The sequence below is a fragment of the Protomyctophum parallelum genome (assembly GCF_964188405.1).
Source record: "Protomyctophum parallelum genome assembly, chromosome: 3".
Lineage (NCBI taxonomy): Eukaryota > Metazoa > Chordata > Actinopteri > Myctophiformes > Myctophidae > Protomyctophum > Protomyctophum parallelum.
Genome location: NC_139698.1, coordinates 13,259,983 through 13,283,607, shown reverse-complemented (window position 1 = coordinate 13,283,607; position 23,625 = coordinate 13,259,983). Strand labels below are relative to the sequence as shown.

The window sequence follows — 23,625 nt, the reverse complement described above, 5'->3', positions numbered from 1 at the left end:
CCATGAATGTGTTACAACTGCAGTCAGATGATCACTGTGTGTGCACTACAGTTCAATCATGCACAGATGAATGGTTCATGTCTGATTTACCGTGAACGCTTTAAATGCACTTGTAGCCATTTCTTTCTCTTGGTCTGTCATTGCATGGGAAGAGGAGTTGTCATGCTTTGATTCGTTTTGTTCTAGTAATAAAATGAAAGACAGTGTGTTTGTACAGCAACATGGGTCTTTCTGTCTCTCCAGCTCTTTAGTACACACTAGAGCGGTAGTGGATATTTAGCCCAAGGAGTGTTTTTCGTGCAAAACTAATGCTTGCAATGGATTCAGAATCATACTTCATCATCATACATAATGATAATTTTGCCATATATATGTTGTTAATGGTACCCCAACTTTCAGAGCTCTGTCACAAAGTTTCCCCAGAAAACCAAATTGGAACAAATTGATATGTGATAGTTGACACCTTTATGAACACATCTGTGAAAAAAGCTAGTGGTAAGCATTTTTCCCCCCAGATTTGCCATAACCTTCACTATATTTATTCTTTACCTACTGTAACTAAACAATACCATGAATCGTTGTAGGTATGTCAGATGTATAACTCATGCATAACGTAGCATACTAAATAATAATAAATAAACAACATGGGAAAAAGCTGCAGTGACTATAAACAAATAAAACCATCTTTCTGTTTACAGTCGAAACAGTGCCACTGCACTTGCTCACCTGGGATTCTGCACGAAGCGTTGCGAGGACATCATCTTTGTATGGCACAGTGCTTTTTCCAGGGCATGGAAACTTGTATAGCTCTTCCTGGCACTTTGATTGTGACAACTTACTGCCACAAAGATGATCTTTATAGACGGTTACATTAACACCAGTGAAAGCACACTCAAAGTAATTACCATTGAGCAGGGCCACAGCAATCCAACTGAAAGGTGCCACAACTGCGGTTGTGGTTATCTGCAAGAACATGATCATAACTGCAATACAAGTTTTCACACTGCATAATTTAGATAATTTAGATTTGTGAACACATAGTCCAGTAAACAGTTTCCATGTCTTTTTGCTTAAGATGTAGCCCAACACTAACAGTGCCAGCGCAGGCACGAGAAGAAACACCATGCCATAGAAAAAGTTCCAGTCATTGCAGGGACACCTGAACACTGCCGTTGAGAATATTTGCTCTCCGGCTGCAGTCAACAGCGCAACTAATCCAAGGCTAGTCTGTTTATTAGCAGCAATGCTGAGGACGGTCTTGAACTTGTCCATGTTTCGGAAAACGGACGCGGACGGTGCCTCTGCTCTGAGCGTTTGAATGGAAATGTTTCTTGTTCCTTATTATAGCGGTCACATTTAGTTCCCCTATCCGTTACGTCAGTTGCCCCCCCCCCCCCCCCCCCCCCAACAACACGCAGTGTCAAGTAGCTTAAATACCCACTCGAGTCGTTACCATGGTTTATTTATGGATGAGGAGGGTGGTGATAGTGGTATTAGGCGCGAGGTGTCACTGTCTCATCGCTGGTAAAGAAAAAGTAAAGAGTCATTTTTACCAAAACTCCCCATGGATAGGATGTGCTGCACGTGCGCCGCGCGCACTATCCGAATTGTCCTGTGGAATTGTCTGTAAATCTGTATGAATACATGGTGACGGGATTATTATTTTATATCATATTAGCAAGAAACTAATTGTATAACAAATAATCCAATTCACAGACAGATAAGACTCATAAGATGATAATTAAGGCGATTAATTGTGCAGATGGTCTTCTATTAGCCCTGTAAACATGACCCTCGTATTCATACGAGGGTCATGACGTAACTTCACCCTGGTCTTTGCAGACGCTACATTTACAAATAATTAAAATATATAAACATTCGCATTTCAAATATAAAGTACTCACAAAGTTTCCCACGGGTGTTAGTTAGTAGCAGCGCGAGCGATTAGAATTTCTGCATCCCGCGTTGTTTAATAAAAAGCATTTTTATCCGAGGTGTTATTTTGCCATTGGCTTTCAACTACGCGCCCCTATCGGTCGGGAGGATGGTGGCACTCGGTGTGTTCGATATAGGTACGCTGACCGCCCTGCCAATACAGACTAATAGGCGAGTGCGCTCTCGGTGTGCAACTGTGGATTTCCCAAACGAACCCCGTTTGAAAAAAGTAGCCGGAGAGCTCGGACAAAAATGCATTTTATTAAAGAACGCGGGACGCAGCAATTCTAATCGCTCGCGCTGCTACTAACTAACACCCGTGGGAAACTTTGTGAGTACTTTATATTTGAAATCTGAATGTTTAAATATACGGAAATCTTGTAAATGCAGCGGCTGCAAAAAACAGGGCAAAGTTACTGCATGACTGTCATGATAATTATCATGGCAGTCATGTTCCAGGGCTAGTCTTCTATGGTCTAAAAGCCTGAACAGAAAGTATGAGAAGTCGCACAATTCGTATTACGATGCAAAACACCTTTATTGACCAACGTTTCGGCACAAAATTCATTCAGGGACCAGGAAGCCCCCAAAGCAAGTTAGTTAGAAAATAGCCCACATTTCAAGTACAACTCAATACAACAACTGTTAACTGTGAGTGGACGACACCATAAAAGCATTACACTTAAGCATGATGCCCATGCATGGTGGAAAAATAGCTTGTCCTAACTTTGAAACGATTTGTAACCTTTGTAAAAAAAAATGTAAAAAAAATGTAATTTATTTCAAATGATTGGAAAAACGTTTGGAATATTTTTGAAACATTTATAACAACATGTTCTTGTATGAGGGTCCTTGGAACAAGCTATTTTCAGATCCGATGTGGGTCCGCGGGCAATAATATTTGAGGATGCTTTTGCAGATCCTTGACCTGCAGACCTTTGAGTATACTCAGGACCAGACGCACTCTCTGACGCACTGCTTCTACAGCGGATACAGAAACAACTGTGAGAATGACCGGATACAGGAGGAGGGTAAATGGAAACCAGGCTTTCCACCGTACCGAGGTGGAAAGCCTGGTGAGGCGTCAGGCGAGGTTACCACCGTACTGCTGAAAGCCTGGTGACGCGAGGTTACCGCCGTACTGCTGAAAGCCTGGTGACGCGACGTTGATTGACGGGACCGTCGGGGCGTATTTCTATTTTTGCCATAACTGTTTCTACAAGGCAGCACTTCCTTCCAGGCTGCAGATGTGCTAGTAAAAAGAAAAGAAAGACGGGAAAAGAATAATCGTTATACGATGTCTTTCTATTTCTTATTCACAATTCCTAGTTATACCTTTTAGTGTGGTACGAGGCGTCAAAAAAACAGCTCCCGTAGGATTTTTGTGCTAAAATTGATTTTTTTGCAGATTTTGTTTCTATAGGGTCCAAACTATGAGAAAATGATGGGGTTCAAATTTTCCCGACCCCCACCCCGTTTCTGGGGGGGTCATCTATTTGGGACCTCCCAGAACAGTATGCCAGCCAGTTAATGTCCGATTTTCATAATATTAGAATTGTTTAGTATGTTTTAAAACATTCTGAGTTGATTTCTTAAACTTTTTTTTTTTGTTTTTGCAGCTTACGCCTTTTATTGATTTTTGAAGGGACAGACAGTAGGCTGACAGGAAACGGGAGAGAGATGGGGGGATGACATGCAGTAAAGGCCGTGTCGGGTCCGGGAATCGAACCCGCGGCACACTGCGACTGGATTACCAGTCCGGTGCCCAGACCGTTACGCTACGGCCTGGGCCGATTTCTTAAACTTTTAAAGTGGTCAAAACAATCTTTTTTGACTTTTGGTAGGGGTGTTTCCTCACCTGGGACCTCCCGGACTGACCCCTGGGCCTATCCCAGTTCTCATTACATTCGTTGCTCTGCTCCTGCTCCAGAATATTGTCAAATTAGATCATAAATGAAGCATAAAAGTATTTGTAGCTGGGCTCTGATATAAAAAGATAGTAGTAGCCAATACCAGGGGTCTTCCACAGGGGGCCCATGACCCCTAGGGGGTCCTCAGAGTTACTATACAGGGGCCCACCAAATCATTGTGGGATAGGAACTTTTTTCTTTTTTTACATTAAACCACTTGAACCATTGCATCCCTTTTCCAAGGAGAACTTTAGCCAACAATAGCTGATCTACAAGGTTGTAGTTTGAGCTTGTAGATCAGCTATTTTCAAAGTAAGGTGCCTCAGACCCAAGTGTAGCAAATATTGCTGCTAAATAAAGATCAGCCAAGATCAGCCAGGCTGCTGGTGTCTTTCTCTTTTCTCTTTGTCTTTCTGTTGTCGCCGTCGGTCAGGTGACTGGGAGGGCTACTTGTCATCCTTAGAGGAACTCATCAAGTATTTCTTTGCTCGTGATCTCCTTAAATATGCTCGACTGATGCCAGTCTATCTTGCCCAAATTTGAACGCTCTTGAACAGGATGACCCAGAAACATGGAACGCACTGAAGTCAGGTGAATTTGTGGTGGCAAAGTCAGAGATACCGTTCACTCATCTCTTCACAGATCAAGCCCTTGAGCAGGAAATCAAGAAGCTAAAGGGACATGGTGGGATGGTTGGACTCAGTAGAGATGAAGCAGCTCTGGACCGATTACTATGACTAGTCACTACCACACCTCATCTTTCTGGTCTAGTGAATCAGTACCTCAACAGCTTCCCAAAAGCTTCCAGGTCTTCAAGGAAAGAACATTATCAGCTCTCAGGAGAGATTGCATTGAGGTCAAGAGAAAATGCTCTCAAGCAATGTAAATTGATTGAGTTGCACTGTGGACTCATCTGTTCAAAGAGAACACACCATTGAAGAGTCTGGTTTCATCAGCGCTTGTGTCAGATGGGGCAAAAAATGACATTCTTCCTGGGCCTACACAATTTTCCTGGGCCTACACAATTTATCTGGTGCTGACTGGGTAGGAAAATTAGTTGGAATCTCCAAGAAGACATGGGCCAATGCCTACTTGAGGCTTGATGATGATGATCCTGCCATTAACTGCTTCAAGGACCTTGGAATGGTTTCCATTCCTCCTGAGCTTGTTAACGGCAAGCTTCCATCACCATTGGAGTCATTGGAGCATTTTGCATGCCGTGTTTACAGTCCAAAAGGTCCAACAACCTTGCCATTACTAGATGGGAACTATTTCGGTCAAAGAACTTGGAGGGTGAGATGCTACCTCCAACTCGTGCTGCACTGCTACCACATATCCTCTGTGCCAACTACATCACAATGCGGGATAAGTCATTCATACCTGACAAATTGCCCTGAGCTTCCACCAATCGAACGAAATGGATGGAATTCAGCTAGTGGAGGGTATGTTCCAGTCAGGTGTCTTGCCCTCTGTGCTCCAAAGGCAGTACTTGAGCTCATCACATGTGGTTGCAAAGCAGGTTGCAAGGCTGCTCAAACAATAACCTGCCTTGCACTCCTCTCTGCAAATGCTATGGTGGAGACTGTGTCAACACTATCAGGGAGGACATTCAAGATGATGATGACGAAGATGAATTGATCCTGCAAATAATGTATTGTAGGCATAATTGACCATGGGCTCTTTAAGAGGATAGGTGTGTGTGTGTGTGTGTGTGTGTGTGTGTGTGTGTGTGTGTGTGTGTGTGTGTGTGTTGTGTTGTTAGTGTGAGTGCAGTGTGTGAAATAAATGGACACGTTCTGCATGCCCAAAGTGAGAAGTTGCAATACCTTTATTCCCTGCAGTAACATCTGTCAACAATAATGGTAGAATACTAATAAACTATCAAAGTAGCCTACTTTCAAAGGTACATAAACGCAAGATATTTAATTTCTAATAATATTCGAAATACTTGCAAATCACATATATGGGTGCTGTGGAAGACCCCTGGTATTAACTACTACTCATTTTTGTAAACTTTTAATGCTTAAATTATTATCTAATTTGACATTGTTCTGGAACAGGAGCAGAGCGAGGAATGTAATGAGTACTGAGATGAGTCCGGGGGGCCCCGGGTGAAGAAAGACCCCAACCAAAAGTCAGAAAAGATTATTCTGGCTACTTTCAAAGTGTAAGAAATCAACTCAGAATATTTAAAAACCTATAAAACAACCCTAATATTATGAAAATCGGACATGAATTGTCTGGCGTACTATTATGGGGGGTCCCAAAATATATGACCCCCCAAATAAGGGGTGGGGGTCGGGAAAATTTGAACCCCATCATTTTCTGACAGTTTGGTCCCTATGAAAGCCAAAAAAAGCAAAAGAATCCTACGGAAATACACCTCGTACCACACTATTTCTATTTATTATTCACAATTCCTAAGCCTGGTGTCATCATAAAATAGCCTACCATCTCCACAATAAAGTGTAAACATAAACATAACATAAAAGTGGTCAAATGAGCTACCCTTTTAGCTAGAATATAATTTAATTATCTTGCTAATATAATATTCTTTACTGACTAACCTAAACAAATATATTATACATTATATATATATTAAATATATTTTTTATCCTTGTTAAGTTGTTATTATCAGAGCCTTCAATTTGAAGAATCGAGCTAGGAATAGGCTCTGGGAATAGGATACAAATTTGAAACCAGTCTGGGCGGAAGTACTACCTTGCAGCCGAACCTTAGGCAAAAGAAAGTACCTCTTGTTGGGACATATTTCGGCTATGGTATGCATATATTCCTAACAGTAGAATTTCACTGTTAACGATTCATTTTATCCTCTTGACCTGGTCATTCAATGCAATTTACGGTTTACCTCGCCCTTATTACGGACTCATAAAATCAAATTATCTTCATGAAGGACCCAGAAATGGCAGAAAATACAGGTCAGTGTCCCCCCACGGGCTAATGTTAGCCACCTAGCTAATGCGTACTGGCTTTAAAATAAACTAATGTTAGCGTGAGTACAGGAATAAAGTTACACTCATTCGGTCAATTAGCACAATAAATCGCTTCTTGTCAATTTGCTCGCCGTCCTGGTAAACACCAGAATGTCTGTCGGTTAACGTAAGCTAAGATAGCTATAGCATCATGGACCGCCAACGAACGGTTATTATAGCTTGCCAAGAAAATAACAGATCTACAAGCTATAAACGCGTCTATATGCGACGCGTTGTGGCTTGTAGATCTTTTCCTTTTTGAAGGCGAGCAACACCGTGGTACGGACAGAGGTTAAATGAGGTTTTAATGTCAACAACGCTCCACTGGAAGCACCAGATGGTAGAACATATAAGCCCAAACAAAAACAACTCCCTGGGTGCAATATTTGTTTTTAGTTTTTTAGGGACTCGCTGTCATGCAAAGGTATTAGTTGATTGTAGCTGCTGTACGTGATATCTGTGGCGATGGTAGTAAACAAGTGAATGAACAAATAAATGAGCAGACAATGAGCATAACATTGGAACTGGAACACAAGCTGATAAATACGTTATGTTTTTATGTTTGTATGGTAGGCTAAGGCTACTATAGATCCAGATTGGGTGACATTAAAACATTTTAAAGCGAAAGCGTGATTCAATACATGTATTGTATTTAGTTGCGGACCGCATCTGAAAAATAATTTGTGCCGGGGATCTCCAGAAATGATCAAAGATTTGAGTAAAAAAATTATATATTCAACATTTACACAGATTTTCATTAGTAAAAATAAATAAATAACTACAAGGTTATCTGCTTTTTTTGAATAGCCAAAGTATACAATACAGTTTAAAGTCATTAAAATGATTGTGAGGCTATGTTATCTAATTTTGCTGCGACCCCCTGGGACCCCTGCCACCCAGGACCCCACTTTGATCTAACTATGTAAAAGTCTCTGTGCGTACGTATGTACGTGTGTACATCTGTAATCCACGTAACTCGAGAACCGTTCAACCCCACCGACTACAAATTTCACACGCGCGTTCCACACCAACACAGGGAGTGCAGTGCCCGGTGTCTAATCTGTCGGATATACATACACCGTTTAGTTGTCCAGAACTAGCACAAAAGCCTCTGCCTGGGTCTGGCCCTGATCACCCCTATATCTCCATCTATGGAGCTGGTCTTTTCTGAGAACTTCTGACATCACATGATGTTCTGATATCTGCATAGACTCCATATTTGGGCATGCCAGACAAATAACTCCATATATGGGCATAAAAGGGACACATTCATAATAACTGGGTGGGGCATTCCAACTTGTATCGTTCCAAGTAGGCCAGTGTCCAACGGGTACCGCTCTAGTGTGTACTAAAGAGCTGGAGAGACAGAACGACCCATGTTGCTGTACAAACACACTGTCTTTCATTTTATTACTAGAACAAAACGCATCAAAGCATGACAACTCCTCTTCCCCTGCAATGACAGACCAAGAGAAAGAAATGGCTACAAGTGCATTTGAAGCGTTCACGGTAAATCAGACATCAACCATTCATCTGTGCATGATTGAACTGTAGTGCACATTTGACTGCAGTTGTAACAAATACATGGGCTAACTGCTTATCTGGAAAATAACTGACTCCTGTTTCTGACAGGCTGGAAAATATGACGAGTCCCTGAAACAACTTGAAACCCTGCAAGAGCAAAACAAAGAAGACTACAAGATTGTGATGAATAAAGCTATTGCAGAGTTTTACAAAAGTGGACAAAGTACCACAGGGACATTGAAGCAGACTCTTATGGCGATTAAAAACCAGGTAACTTGATATTTGGGTTATAGTATACCCCATCTCTTGCACACACAGACACACACACACACAGACACAGCGCAGGCACACCTTAGCGCACAGCCGCGGACAGACGAAGCTGATGCCCAACGTCATTCCGGCTTTTTAGACAGCTGGTGGATGGAAAAGAAGCTTCACCCCCGCGGCTGACTGACGTGGAGGAGAGCGATTCCAGGAATCTGTCCGTCGCGTCAGTCAGCTGCGGAGGTGGAGCTTCTTTTCCATCCACCAGCTGTCTAAAAAGCCGGAATGATGTCGGGCGTCAGCTTCGTCTGTCCGCGCCTGTGTGCTAAGGTGTGCCCCGGCCCACACACACACACACACACAGTCTCACACACACACACACACACACACACACACACACACACACACACACACACACACACACACACACACAGTTGATATGATACTGTCACTGGTGTGCCTGTTGTGAGTTTCTATATTCCAGATATATCTTGTGTGTATACTTGGTACTTAATAAATAATGTTTCATGTAAGGTTCAAAACATGTCAGTGGAAGACATAGATGGTTTGGATGACATGGAAAACAGTTTGCTGTACTACAATCAAGCCATTATTCACTATCACATGCGACAATACTTTGAGGCCATTGCCATTGGAGAGAAACTCTACCAGTTTCTGGAACCGTTTGGTAAGTTGTCGTTTTTTTATGTACTCTTCTAGGCTTGCTAAAGCTCTTGTTATATGTTTAAATGTTTAATGTGATATCGTATATGGCTTTATGGTGTTTATTTATACAAAATAATAAACATTAACAAATATGCAGGAGTTCTGTTTTAAATGTCACACAACAGTTTGGCATGGCTTGATTGTGTTATTTGTCCTAGAAGAAAAGTTTGCTCAGGCGGTTTGTTTCCTGCTGGTGGATCTGTACCTGCTAACATTCCAGCCAGAGAAGGCTCTCCATCTCCTGGCTGTACTGGAGAAACTCGCTGTTACAGGAAACAACAAAAACGGCAAAGGAGAGGTACCTACAAAAAGTCCCTAAAATGTATTAAAATCTAAAATGACTGGTAATCTAATTGTGTTCTCATCTGTCCCAAGAGAGCTCCAGTTATGTATTGCCACTGTTATTCTACATATATTGTATTTGAGTTTAATTTTTTTATTGAACTGAAAGTGATCTTGGATCTAATCTGGATAAAACCCAGTTATTTTCTGTTGCAATTTAATGGGTTTACAAAAAAAAACTAAACAATTTAGAAAAACTATAATGATAAATATATAATGATAATGATATTTCTAGTTAGGTGTGTCTCCCATTTCAGGCCATTTTAATTTAGCTTATTGTTTAATTCCAGAACAATATGTCGAACAAAGATGGAACAAACCAGAAGGCAGAGTTTATTGCTATGATTGAGGCAGCCAAATCAAAGATGCACCAGGTATATATATATTCATACATCGCTGCTTGGTACACTCCTTCACTTTACATGCAAATAACTGAAGTATTTTTCTCTGTACAGTATAAAGTGCGAGCCTACATTCAGATGAAATCATCGAAGGCATGTAAAAGGGAGATCAAATCTGTGATGAATACAGCGGGGAATGTGAGTTCAAATGTTTGATATAATTCATGTCTTGAATGAATTCAGATGTAAATAAGGAAAACTATATGCACATCCCTGTTTTTAAATACGGTGCTGGACCCAAAAAGTGATCAAATGAAGAAAAAAGTGGTTGAAATAAAGAGGACGGGGAGCAGAATTACATCGTGTGAGGACATTCCACTTTGTTCTTCATTTGAATGAATCCAGACCGCATTTTATTTTTAAATGGAGAGGAAAGTGTGTGTGTGTGTGTGTGTGTGTGTGTGTGTTTTAATCACATGGTGACCCTATTTTGGGCCGTTTTAATATACAATTAAGTATTTTGGCGATTACATGGTTAAGGGTGCTTAAACGTCAATTCATGTGTTTTGTTATGCTTCTGACTCGCCTTTACTATGTCCTCCACTAGTCTGCACTCTGCACCCTCTCTCTTCCTGAAGAGTAACTTTACTATGTCCTCCACTAGTCTGCACCCTCTCTCTTCCTGAACTGAAGAGTAACTTTACTATGTCCTCCACTAGTGTGCACCCTCTCTCTTCCTGAAGTGTAACTTTACTATGTCCTCCACTAGTCTGCACCCTCTCTCTTCCTGAACTAAAGAGTAACTTTACTATGTCCTCCACTAGTCTGCACCCTCTCTCTTCCTGAACTGAAGAGTAACTTTACTATGTCCTCCACTAGTCTGCACCCTCTCTCTTCCTGAAGAGTAACTTCGAGTACCTGAGAGGGAACTACAGAAAAGCAGTGAAGCTGCTCAACAGCTCCAACATTGCAGAGCATCCTGGGGCCATGAAGACAGGTAATGAATGCTCTACAAATGGGTAACCTTGTGTCACCAGTCACCATGCTTTCCACCTCGGAGGAAAGTCTGGTCTGTGTCACTAGATTGCCGTGTAATCCGGTCGGGAGCGGATGACATTTGTTACGTCAGGTTGTAGTCATTGTTTTGTCATCAGGCCGGAACCCTCAAAACTAGAACTTCCTTTCCCTCAAACCGGAAGAATAATACCTTCCCAATAAAAGCCTACATGACGTAACGATATAATCCGTTCCCGACCGGATCGTAAACCCGAAAAGGAATGCTGCTGCCCAGGCTAACGAATGGGTGAGTTGGTTGTGCACCGGGGTCACACACCAAAAATATCTGATCTGTAATGGATCTGCTTTTTCCGGTGCACGCCACGCAGCCAAGTATAAATAACATTGAGATGGACATTAACATTGTACATCTTCATAATTGAATTGACTTGGATGGATACATGCAAGATATCTAAAGACATGATTGTTTCTTCATTCAATTCCCCCAGGAGAATCTGTACGCTGTATGTTCTGGAACAATCTGGGCTGCATACACTTTGCAATGGGGAAACACAACCTCGGGATTTTCTATTTCAAGAAGGCCCTGCAGGAGAATGACCACACGTGTGCGCAGCTAGGGGACGGCGGCAACGGGCAGTGTGAGTTGACAGGAACACGGCTTTCGTTGACAAACTATGACGAAAAATGTTCGTCGACTAACATTTATCACTGACAAACACTAAATAAAAACCAAACTACGATGACTAAAACTAAGACTAAATCTATTGACAATTTCATCAACAAATAAAACCTAGTAATTTATTTTTATTATTATTATTATTGTCTTTATTTATTTTTTTATTTTTTATACATATTATTTTTTTATTATTATTATTTGTTTGCATACTTCTATTAGTCTTCTATTATGTCTATGTATATTTGTATGTGCCTCTTATTTCATATGGTGCAAGATACCAGGGTTGTGGCTCTTTCAGAGCGGGAACTCTGGGGGGAGGGGTGGGAAAAAAGGGGGAAATAAAATGTTCGAAAAATGTTGTATAATATTTTCGTGTGAACATTAATAAAAAAACTTTGATAAAAAAAATTAAAAAATTAAACCTAGACTAAAATGTTCAGGAGAGACAAACATTTTATGTTTGGTTGCATGCTGAAAATAGCAGATCAACACGTCTGCTATTTTCAGCAGCCATTACGACACCATCAAGGCCTGCCAAAATAAATTTCAGTCGACTAAATCAACCGTATATTTAGTCGACTATAATCTTATGATATTTAGTCGACTAAAACTAGACACTAAACTAAACACTAAAACATTTCGGATGACAAAAACGAAACAATTTTTTTTGCTGTAAAAGAAATAACACTGAACACAGCTTCTTGGTGGACGAGCGCCTTTTCTTTTCTTGAGACGTTTAAAGTCTGGATCAGGGTGTGATTGGCCAAGACTTGTGACTGACTAAAAGTTGTTTAAACGTTTACATTTATTGTCACATTGCAAGTTTACAGATGTAGATTAAAGATTTCTGGAGAAGCTCGCAATGATTTGCATTTTCAAAGATAGTCATACGAATAAAGAAAGTAACAAAGTCAGATGACAGACACATGTAGCATACTGTATAAACTATAAATAAAATAAGGTGCTTGGTCACAATAGAAAAATGAGAACGGAAAAAGTGGAGAACACCTATGTTTTGCAGCAGGTATATATAGCAGCAGCAACATTTAGTAGATTGTTCTCTAATGACTATTGTTCTGTGTCTTTTCAGCTAAGAAGTTTGCAGGTATCCCAATGTGTGCCCTACTTGCCAACAAGCGCTATGAGCTGCTGTATAACTGTGGGATTCAGCTGCTACACATCGGAAGGCCCCTGGCAGCCTTCGAGTGTCTGATGGAGGCAGTACAGGTTTACCACTCCAATCCTCGACTGTGGTTACGGCTGGCAGAGTGCTGCATTGCCGCCAACAAGGGGGTAAGGAGTACATGATACGTATATCATTTTAAATGATTTTCATAATCCTATTATAGAATTTTGCTTTTGTTTTATGACAATCAGCCTGCCTGTTGCAATATAATTCGTTTTAAACCGATTTATTTATTCTTTCATATTTACCATTTTGCTATTGAGACAGAGATGCATAATCCACATTCACATATACAGTAAATTAAATACTGTGCTGTGTATCGGAAACAAATAGTTACATTAGTGACTCTCCTATTGGTTTAGTATTAGTTTTAGAGTTTAGAGTTTTTGTGGTGATGATGATGTGTGAATGCTGAGAACTTAATTTCTCACCATGGTATTGTTATGTTTCCAGGGTTCAGAGCAAGAGAGCAAGGGTCTGCCCAGTAAAAAAGGCATAGTTCAATCTATTGTTGGGCAGGGCTACCATCGCAAGATCGTCCTGGCATCACAGTCTACCCAGAACACTACTTACAGGTCAGTTGTAATCACTATCCTTCAAACACCCTGCCTCCCCTGATCTTAAAGGATTACTTCACAGATTTTATAATGTATCACTTTCTGTACATAGCTGTAATGTCTACAGCAGCAGAGTGCTGCTGTAGTGCTAAATAAGTAACGGCATCGTATAACCAATGCAAATACTATAGGGCGGTCCTTCCTTCATATTATGAGGAATCAGGATTGGCCAAAGCAGTAGTCGTACATCTGTTGGTACTGGGTTTCTCCAGAAGCATCAGTTGGCAGAGATCTCTGATTGTGAGACTACTTTAACCTTGGCGTTCCAAGAGGGAATCTTGAAAAAACAAGAAAGTGGCCGCACACGCTGATAGCCAAAGTGTCAATATTTTATTTAGGACGCAGCAGATTAAGACCTGTCCTGAAACCAACGTTTCGGCGGTTAAGCCTTCATCAGTGAAGCCAAAACATAGTCAAACATAAAAAATAAAACATAATCTATGAGCTGCTTTTTCTATGTGACATGTTGTGAGAAATGAGCATGTAGATCTGTTATTTGAACAATTCAGCGTACAATAAAGTATGTAGGGCTTAAGTGCTTAATGGTGTATGTACACAGCGAAGGACAGTCAGCAGCCATTCCAGTGGCCAGCATGGAGTTTGCTGCCATCTGCCTGCGGAACGCCCTGCTTCTCCTTCCTGAACACCAGCAGCAGGAAACCAAGGGACCTGAGAACGGATCCAAAAGCTCCAGCCAGTCGGGGAGTACGGAGAGTGGCAGCGAGAACAGCGACGCCTGCAGGTGAGGGAACGGGGCTCGGTTTAAGGTCATTCATTCAGCCACCCATCCTTATTCATAGCCTTTCGGCTCGGCATAAGGTCATTCATTCAGCCACCCACCCATCCATTCAGCCTGTTATTCATAGCCTTTCGGCTCAGCATAACCCATTCAGGCCTGACGTCAAAATTAAAAAAATAAGTTTTCTAAATCATGACAATTTTCTGAAAGATTTGAGGCACATTTTAATGATCTGCTATTTTTCAATAGCTAAATTATAACGATGTTTAAAACACCAAAAGGGATTCCCGCCCAAAATGGGATAAGGTCATTCACCCACCCACCCATCCATTCACAGCCTTAAATGTGGCGTGCATTCCCATACTAGGCATCGTGTGTGAAAATACAAATGTTCATGATTGCTGTGTTTTTCCAGTGGAAAAGGCCAGGAGGCGGATAAGTTTGTGTCTGCAGCCCCGTCATCACCTCTTAGAAAACAAGAAGTAGAGAACCTCAGGTAAGGAAGCAAGTGTGAGTTTGGTCTCACATTGAGGTTTGAGGAATTTCAATTGGCACTGATTGAAGTAAGTAAAACATTGGACAGGAATTGAGATGTGCGGCTGAGACATTTAATTTCTGTGTCCTGTATCAATTTCGTCTGTGTCTGCTGTTTGTTCTTTTTTGTTCTTTCTACATAAAGTAAAACAGAGATACCTTAAAAATACCTTAATATGCAAAGCTAATAATGACAATATAAGAATGAAGAGTGGATGCCTCTGGATCATGTGGTTTTCTTGGTGTTTATTACGGTTTATATAAATGTTTGTGTCTCCTGCAGGTGTTCCATACTGGCCGGTAGTGCTTATGTGGCTTTAGCATTGGGAGATAACCTCATGGCCCTAAATCATGCAGAAAAGCTCCTTCATCAAACTAAGGTTTCCGGTTCCCTCAAGTAAGAAATCAGATCACCAAATCACCAACACAAATCAAAACCACCTTTTTTTGTACTGCCACAGAAAGTCTGTTGCAGAGGTAAAATTCCTGCTAGACCAGGGGTTAGTATCGCCGGCTTGGCCAGGCCGTAATGCAAGGGTGGGAAGCCAAGTGGGGAGGGCACTATCTATTGCTGCACTGTAGTGACTCCTACAGGTTGGTCTGTTCAGCAGGTAGAGGAACTAGGTTTGATAGCGTTTATCTGCACATGGCACGCCTCCCTGGTGAAACAACTCACTATCGGGTGAAAATAATTGGCTGTATCAGAGAGGAGACATCTTCTCACTAGTCTCGCGTTGCCAGACTTGCCTCCCGCAATGAAAGCGTAGTAAGCGAGTAAAATATAAAGCGGATGTGAAGCCTCCTCCCCACTTCCGCTATGGCTTTACAGTCGTGCAAATTAATCCTAATATGTTAGGATTCAGCCTTAGACATCATCTAAGCATATACAGCTTGCTGCTTAGCAGAAATGGAAATACAAAATAAGCTCTAAAGATATTTTAAAATATACCTTTGTGAACGGAAACCGTTTACTCCGATTCCGGGAGGTGGAGTTCCAGACTCTATGTAGCATTCGGAGATTGTGGAATAGTTGTCGGGCTACGTGAGACTACCCTCCCACCTGACCAATTGTAGGGGTCAGCAGTAGTAACTGAAAATTGGAAATTGGCATAGCTAAATTTGTTGGAAAAATATATAATTCCTAGTACCTTCCTCTATCAGTATGTATTAATAATGTTTTATTTTCTCCCTCAGGTTTCTGGGTCACCTATACGCCTCAGAGGCACTAATCTCTATGGACAGGATTTCAGACGCCATATCCCACCTCAACCCTGAGAACGTCACCGACGTGTCACTGGGGGTGTTGGCCAGCGATCAGGACCAAGGTGAGCCTTTACCGTCTATACATTGACCATCTTAAGCTCTTTATCTGTGATTACATGAAACGTAATGGTGATGTCTTTGCATCCACAGGATCAGACAAAGGGGACGAACCTGTTGAGCCATGTGAGTGTACCGTCATACACATCCTTACATTAAATCTGTTTTTATTGTGTGTGAAGTAACACAATTAGATGCCGGCTAGCCCACTAAGCCCACAGACATGTTTCACTGTAATCTACACACACACACAGTCACACACACACACACACACACACACACACACACACACACACACACACACACACACACACACAGGTTTTAAATTACAATGAAGTTATGAAAATGTTCAAGCTTAATAACCTGACTATTCTCGCTTGTTCTATTGCCTATTACCCATTTACAGTAGGTACCTATTTTGACAAGCACCAATAGTCCCTGTAATATCGTCACAGTATTTGATTTAGCATCATGGTTTTGTGTTTGCAGCAGGGAAGCAGACACCCCTGTGTTACCCCAACAGTGTGAGCGCTGCCAGAGCCATGATGCTCTTCAACCTGGGCAGTGCGTACTGTTTGAGAAGCGAGTATGAGAAAGCCCGCAAATGCCTGCATCAGGTACCCCCTCCACACACACACACACACACACACACACACACAAAGCTGCAATCCATTACTTGTTTTGTGAATAACACTTATTATAACCAATTCATATGGTTGAATGTTATTATAATCTAAATTCACACAAATGTTAAACGTGTTCATTTTAGTCATGTAGGTGCTGTAGTCGGGTTGGACACCTACCTTACTGGTATTCCATGAAACGTAATAGAAATAACTTGCCTTCCCAAACATGCTCTTCATTATAGTTCAACAGTAAAAATGTATGCGCTCGTATCATAATAAGACATGAGAGATACGTATTTCAGCCGCTGCTGCAGCCAATGTAATATATCTACCACCACATGCTTCTCTTCCCCAGGCTGCCTCAATGGTGAACCCAAAGGAGATTCCCCCCGAAGCCATCCTACTGGGAGTGTATTTAGAGCTGCAGAATGGTGAGGCTTCTCTTATACAGCCTCTCATTTAATTACAATACAATACAATACAATTCATTCAAGGTTTGTCAATATGAAGCCAGGGACAGGGACAGTGGGACACATGTTTGTGGCTATATTCCGACTTGTCAAGTACGTACGTCCATTTGAGGAACTCCCAGTGAATGGTTATGTTTGTGGCTCTACCCAGTCTCACAGAAATATGTAAATATGTACAGAATTGCAATTCCGTACATGCATGCCTAGAAAACCCAAAATCCATACATATGACACAGAATTTACCGAATTTGAGCCACGGGAGACACCACCGAGTGGCCGTAAAGGGCTGTGAGTTGCCGTGTCGAGCGTTGCGAAGTTTGGTAGAGCCGACTCAGCCCTGTCCGAGTTGTAACCCGATATGGACAGAATAGTAATTTATGTCAAACCCGAACTCACCCAGCCTGACCCAGCCACTGTGAAATAGCACTTCCGAACTAGTGAAAGCCACGCCTCCATCGCGGTCGAAACAGTAGTCGTGTAATATTTGCAGATTTTTCTTTTTTTTAAGGCGTGTATGTACGGAATTTACGTCTTTCTGTGAGATCGGGTTGGCATCCTACATTGTGTTATGATGATGTTATGTTGCATAATAATTAGCATAATGTTTGCGGTTTCTTATGACTTGGAATCAATTTAACTGTTTTCCATCCATCCAGGGAACACACAACTAGCCCTGCAGATTATAAAACGGAACCAGCTCCTCCCCACGTCACTCCAGACAGCGTCCCCGGACACACGAAAGAAACCTGTGCAATCGTTCCAGTCGGTCCAGCCCATTCAGCCAATCCAGATGCCTTCATCCTTCACACAAGTCCAGCGCAAATGAGTGCTCCAGCCCTTTCCCCAGCCCCCCAAGAATCATGTATGACACACACATTCTCACTTACACCTTATGGACCCATCATGAAATGACAACCCTATTATAATTATTATTTATAATGCTGCTTCCCCAGCAGCGTCATCAGCCATACAGTTCTGGTCGTAGATCCTATGAAAAGCAGAGATCTGGCATGGAGTGTGGTATTCATATCATAGCCCTCCACATGATATGGACTGGGAGAAAGGGCTTTCATCACCAGCAATGTCCAGAGCAGAACTGGTATATTTCTCTGTTCGCAGAAGAGTTTTCCCCATTTCCGTTAAGTGACTGAGACATCTGTTAATATGATGTGCAGTCCAACTCTGCTTTGTAGCAAATAAAATGTGGAAAATAAATTTTATTTGCGGAATATATGAACAGTGTGACTTACTTGAATTCTTACTGAATTTGTGTGAGGACTATTGTGCAATGTTGTGACACTGGGACAGATTGGACTCCATTATCGTCAAAACATGAAATATTCATTATAACTAAAGACGTTCTAGTAGTACTTTCTCCTTTTTCCTTGACTGATATCTCTCCACATGGACGTTTAACTTTTAAAATACAACTAATAAATAACTGGTGGACAAATGGAAACCTTTCATACAAGGTGTGACTTTTAGCTGAAAAAACAAAATGATTAATTATTCTGTGGAATAAAAATAAAGCCATAATTAAGTGTTGTATATGTGCAAGATGTATCTTAATGGGAAATACACTGAATAATATCAATTATTTTAGACCTAATTCCATTCTTGACTTCTAAAGTCTAAAGAGCTGAATAACCAGGTTCAGCATGTAGGAGTTCTGACTGCTCTTAATGTTTAGTTATTCTCTGTCCATAATTTTATGGAGGTTCTATATGCCTAATGAAAAGCTCCTTACAAATATGCCATCCTATGTGCCGAGGCATCTTGGTAAATGAGGCATAAAGGAAAACCTGTATTTAGAGAAGTGAACTGATTAGTTATAAACAATGAATTAGTGGATAGGAATGATTTAAATATTCTTCCTAGATCCCTCCCCGTTTCATGATTTCTTATTCACCAGACCATGAGGTCTGAGGACGACCTAGCGACATGAACTGAATTTGATTGGGTCACATTACATTCAGGAGTGAACACTGGAAGGTGTCTACATATTATCATTAAGCAATAAATAAGTAAGGGTATCAGCCAGAGTGCAGGAGTCTATCCTAGTCATTATGCGACACTCAATAATGAAGATTTTGTGTGATTGTGTCTGGCTTTCAGAAATGACATAATGTGGCAGCCAAGGCTATGGACTTTTAATGTTTGATGAAAACACGTTTAATGTTTGCTTTAAAGGACCACTTCACCACTTTTACACCTATCTTTCTTCATATAACAGGTCCTCACTAATAATCATGATAAAATGGCACAATTTTCTTTCTACTCAGTCTGTGTCTCATAGGAGGGCTGTGGGCAGTTCAGAAACCCATCCACCAGGGGGCACGGTGGAACAGTGGGTAGTGCTGTCACCTCACAGCTAGAAGGTCCTGAGTTCGATTCCCGCTCGGGACGCTGTGGGCGCTGGCGGCGTGTCCTCTCCTCCGTGTCATCAGTGCCCATATCCGAGGCGGGGGTTGGTGAAAGGGCCTTTCTTACATTAATACATTAATATACACAAACAACTTCACATGAATTTACAAGTATTCACACCAAAAAAACAAAACAACAAGGAAATAAAATAAATAAAAAGTATATGGCGAGGAAAAAGCAACAGAGCGTCAGTGAAAGGGCCTTTCTGTGTGGAGTTTGCATGTTCTCCCCTAGGGTAGGTACCCTCACAAAAAACATACAGTAATCCTGGTCTCTAAACTGCCTCCCCCTGGCCAGCCGGGGCGCCTGATGGAGGGGAAAGGAACTGGTTGGAATAACGTGTTCCTTCCACGCGCTACGTTCAACCAGGGAAACTCCCCCTGTCAGGTGTAAAGGAGCACACTGGACACTCATGCATGAAGGAAGCATGAGTTCAAGTCCGTTGCTCTCCCCAGGTTGGCGGAGGGTGTGTAGAGCCCAGGATCACATTAGATAATTGACACGGGTGAAAAATCTGTTACAAAATCGTGGGATAAAATTTTTAAAAAAAGAAGAAAGAAACCAGTGACGACATCAGCGTTACAAAAATGTTTAGATTTTTATTATCGTGAGAACGATGGCTTACATTTTCGCATTACAAATTTCCGGGACTAGAAAGCCTGCAGTTTCTATTAGCTTGGATTCCCCGTCGATGATGTCACTGGTGGACAGGTTTCTGAACTGCCCACAGCCCTCCTATTAGACACAGACTGAGTAGAAAGAAATGGTGCCATTTTATCATGATTATTAGTGAGGACCTAGTATATGAAAAGTGGTGAAGTGGTCCTTTAAGCAGTGACGTCATGTGGCAGCCACAGTGGTATGGGCGCCCCTCACTTCACAGGAGCGTGATTTATTTTGTTCAGATGTACCGATGTGAGCATTCATCTGTAAATAGAATCTACACCTAATACGGAAAGCCCCTGGTGGTGATGCAAGGTTAATTTATCTCTTCCCCCATATATGGCATTCATGACGCTCCAGTGAGGTATATGTCACTGTGGGAGTGTAGATATATAGTGACAGGTTGTTTTGTCTGTTGACTATAATGTTGTACTCCTTTTAATTAGTTTGTGTTCATCCTTTATGGTGGATGGCATCAACGACAGTTGTCAATGAAGGTGCCCTGAAGAAGATGCTGAAGCAGTGCAAAAACAAAGACTTGACTGTCCGTGAGATATTGAATCTAATCTCCCGGTACAAGGACCTGAAGCCTGTTATGGATGCCTATGTCTTCAATGATGGTTCCACAAGAGACTTGATGAGTTTAAGAGGAACAGTCCCAGTCAGCTACAAAAGTCAAGTGTACAACATCCCAGTGTGTCTGTGGCTACTAGACACGTACCCACACACGGCTCCTATATGCTTTGTCAAGCCTACAAGTACCATGGAGATCAGACAAGGCAAGCACGTCGATGCCAATGGCAAAATCTTTCTGCCATATCTACACGAGTGGAAACACCCAGCATCAGATCTGTTTGGTCTGATCCAGGTGATGATTGTGGTGTTTGGGGAGGAATCCCCTGTGTACTCTCTGCCCACAACTCAGGCCCCACGACCCCACACTCCCGCCGCGTACATGCCTGGGATACCTGCAGTTGCATCTTATGGACCAAACCCCAACCCTGGAAGTTACCCTGGAGGGTACCAATACCCTGGGATGAACTCATATCCAGCCACAGCTGGCCCTGTGCACTACCCTCCTCAAATCCCCGTCTCCACGGTGGGCTTCAGCAGCAGAGACGGCACGATTTGCGAGGACACCATCCGCACATCTCTGATCTCTGCCGTGAGCAACAAGCTCCGTTGGAGGATGAAGGAGGAGCTGGGTAGAGCTCAGGCCGAGCTGGACTCCCTGAAGCAGACGGAGGAGGCCTTGAAGAGGAGTCACCAGAAACATGAGGAGATGTACTCACGAATGGAGCAGGAAGTGGCCACTGCAGACGGGAACATTGAGCTGCTGAGGAGAAAGGACGAGGAACTGAGCACGGCGCTGGAAAAGATGGAGAACCTGTCGGAGTGCAGTGACATCGACGACGTGATCGTGCCCACGGCGCCGCTGTACAAACAGATCCTGAATCTGTTCGCAGAGGAGAACGCCATCGAGGACACAGTCTATTACCTGGGAGAGGCGCTCCGCAGGGGCGTCATAGACCTGGAGGTTTTCCTCAAGCACGTGCGTCTCCTGTCCCGGAAGCAGTTCAAGCTCCGTGCCCTCATACAGATAGCCCGCAAGACCGCCGGCCTCAGTGACCTCTACTGTCAGGAATGACTCTCGGAACACATTTTTGAGTGTTTGTGTAACACAAATATTGCATAACAATTTAACAAACAACATTGGCGGAGGTGAGGACGCAAATTCTGATTGGTCGGAATGAGATTATGTATGATGATGTACGATGATAAGAGCGCCCCTCACTTCACACGAGTGTGGTTTTTTTCTCACCGAATTTGGCACAGTGGTCAACAGGTCTTGATGCTCCATAGCAGGCCCTACAAAGAACACCATATATCATGAAAGCAACATTCAATCATTGTCAATAACATTCAATCAATACATTGTAATTGCATTTTGAAGGTTAGCTTAGTTATTTACCCATTTATAACCACTACAACCCTATATACCCAGGGGTCCTTTTGGTCTCTTCTGCGTTGGAAAATAATATTTCTGAAGCATTTTAAATAAACACAAATCTAGGGTTCCTGGGACAAACACTCTGGTCTGTGGCCAAATAATATTTGGGGCTCCTTGACATACAAATGTTATAGACTCTATAACATTCTTTCTTCATAATGTTGTTGGCTCTATACTATAGAGCCAACAACAACATTATGAAGAAAGACATATTCAAACATATTTTTGAATAGCCAGTATAAAATAGGGCTAAAGAGGTTAAACTATTGGCAAACCTGGAAGGCCAGTCGGTTGCCTACTGTATACTTGTCTTCAACTAAGGGTGTAGGCTTACAAACGCTCAGCAGCACTCTGATACCCTGTTGGACAGAGACGGAGACCTGCTTCCAGGAATCTATACCTCTGAGGGCCATTGTCTCATAAGCCGTGCCGGCTTATGAGGTTTGTCGGGCCTTAGTAGTACTGTAGTGTTTCACTGCCTAGGTGAATGTAACCAATTCAGTGCATGTGCGTGCGCACACTTCTGGATTTGGACAGAATCGGCATGCTTGTGACATCTTTGCACCCGAAAACATCACTGATATCACACCCAAGCCACATTTTATATTATTATCCCTAAGCCTATTATAGGGCTGAGGGAATATAGGGTCTAATTTGAGATTTGGAACATGCATAAATAAGGCTGACGTAACATAGGCGTGACCTACATTAAACATCAAAACATTAAAACGCTATTGACAAAAAAAAAAACTTACACCTATACATATATATATCTACAGTACCATACATAGTCATATTACGTAACATTTGTAACACCCACCCAGGTTGGTGCCACCCCATGTGGTAAATAAATAAATGGTGCATTTATATTGCGCCTTTATCCAAGGCGCTTTACAGAGTTCGCACACACCGGTGCCGGAGGAAACCATGCAAGGCACTAACCTGCACATCGGGAGCAATTAGGGGTTCAGAGTCTTACTGAACGACACCTCGACACTAACTCTGGGGGAGCCCGGGTTCGAACTGGGAACCTTGCAGTTCTCATCCGGTCACTATACATCTGATCCACTGCCATTAAGGTTTCCTGCTTAAGTGTTGAAAGTTTTACCATTGATCTAATAGAGCCAGCGTGCTTGCTCAGGGGATAAATTTAATCTTGACCATCAGATTCTGTGTCTAGGTGAGACACATGATCTTTGACATGTCTCAATAGAGGATATGCGTGTGACATGACATCATACCCGGAGGTAATGCGGAAACGCCTACTGAGTGTCAAAAACGACTTTCTGGCCTTGACAGCCCATACA

At 42.1% G+C, this 23,625-nt stretch overlaps 3 protein-coding genes across 6 annotated transcripts in view; 2 read left to right on the top strand and 1 right to left on the bottom strand.

The window, feature by feature from the left end:
* The window catches only part of calhm6 (calcium homeostasis modulator family member 6), a 3,156-nt gene extending 1,856 nt beyond the window's left edge, over positions 1-1,300 (bottom strand). The window contains exon 1 of the mRNA XM_083761529.1: positions 727-1,300. Coding sequence (XP_083617655.1) covers positions 727-1,272 — 546 coding nt within the window. The 5' untranslated portion in view covers positions 1,273-1,300. The remainder of the gene's footprint in view (positions 1-726) is intronic.
* A 5,280-nt stretch (positions 1,301-6,580) lies between these two features.
* cnot10 (CCR4-NOT transcription complex, subunit 10) lies at positions 6,581-18,453 on the top strand. Of its 4 annotated transcripts, none has more exons than XM_083761508.1 (19): positions 6,581-6,625; positions 8,304-8,347; positions 8,471-8,632; positions 9,161-9,314; positions 9,514-9,650; positions 9,985-10,068; positions 10,150-10,233; positions 10,915-11,032; positions 11,541-11,690; positions 12,819-13,021; positions 13,368-13,489; positions 14,091-14,273; positions 14,686-14,766; positions 15,088-15,201; positions 15,999-16,129; positions 16,218-16,250; positions 16,614-16,741; positions 17,106-17,181; positions 17,877-18,453. In XM_083761508.1, exons 2-19 carry the CDS (start codon positions 8,318-8,320, stop codon positions 18,044-18,046), a joined length of 2,160 nt encoding a protein of 719 aa, XP_083617634.1. In that variant the 5' UTR covers positions 6,581-6,625; positions 8,304-8,317; the 3' UTR covers positions 18,047-18,453. The 4 variants fall into 4 exon arrangements, with proteins under 4 accessions (XP_083617634.1, XP_083617633.1, XP_083617632.1 ...); XM_083761507.1 differs by having other exon boundaries at positions 6,594-6,625; positions 8,256-8,347; XM_083761506.1 differs by having other exon boundaries at positions 6,595-6,784.
* Positions 18,454-20,776: 2,323 nt separating this feature from the next.
* Positions 20,777-21,955, top strand: LOC310856537 (tumor susceptibility gene 101 protein-like; the record flags this gene model as incomplete). The annotated part of the gene is made up of 1 exon (XM_083762009.1): positions 20,777-21,955. The coding sequence occupies one exon, from the start codon at positions 20,777-20,779 to the stop codon at positions 21,953-21,955; it is 1,179 nt and encodes a 392-aa protein (XP_083618135.1).
* Positions 21,956-23,625: the final 1,670 nt, after the last annotated feature.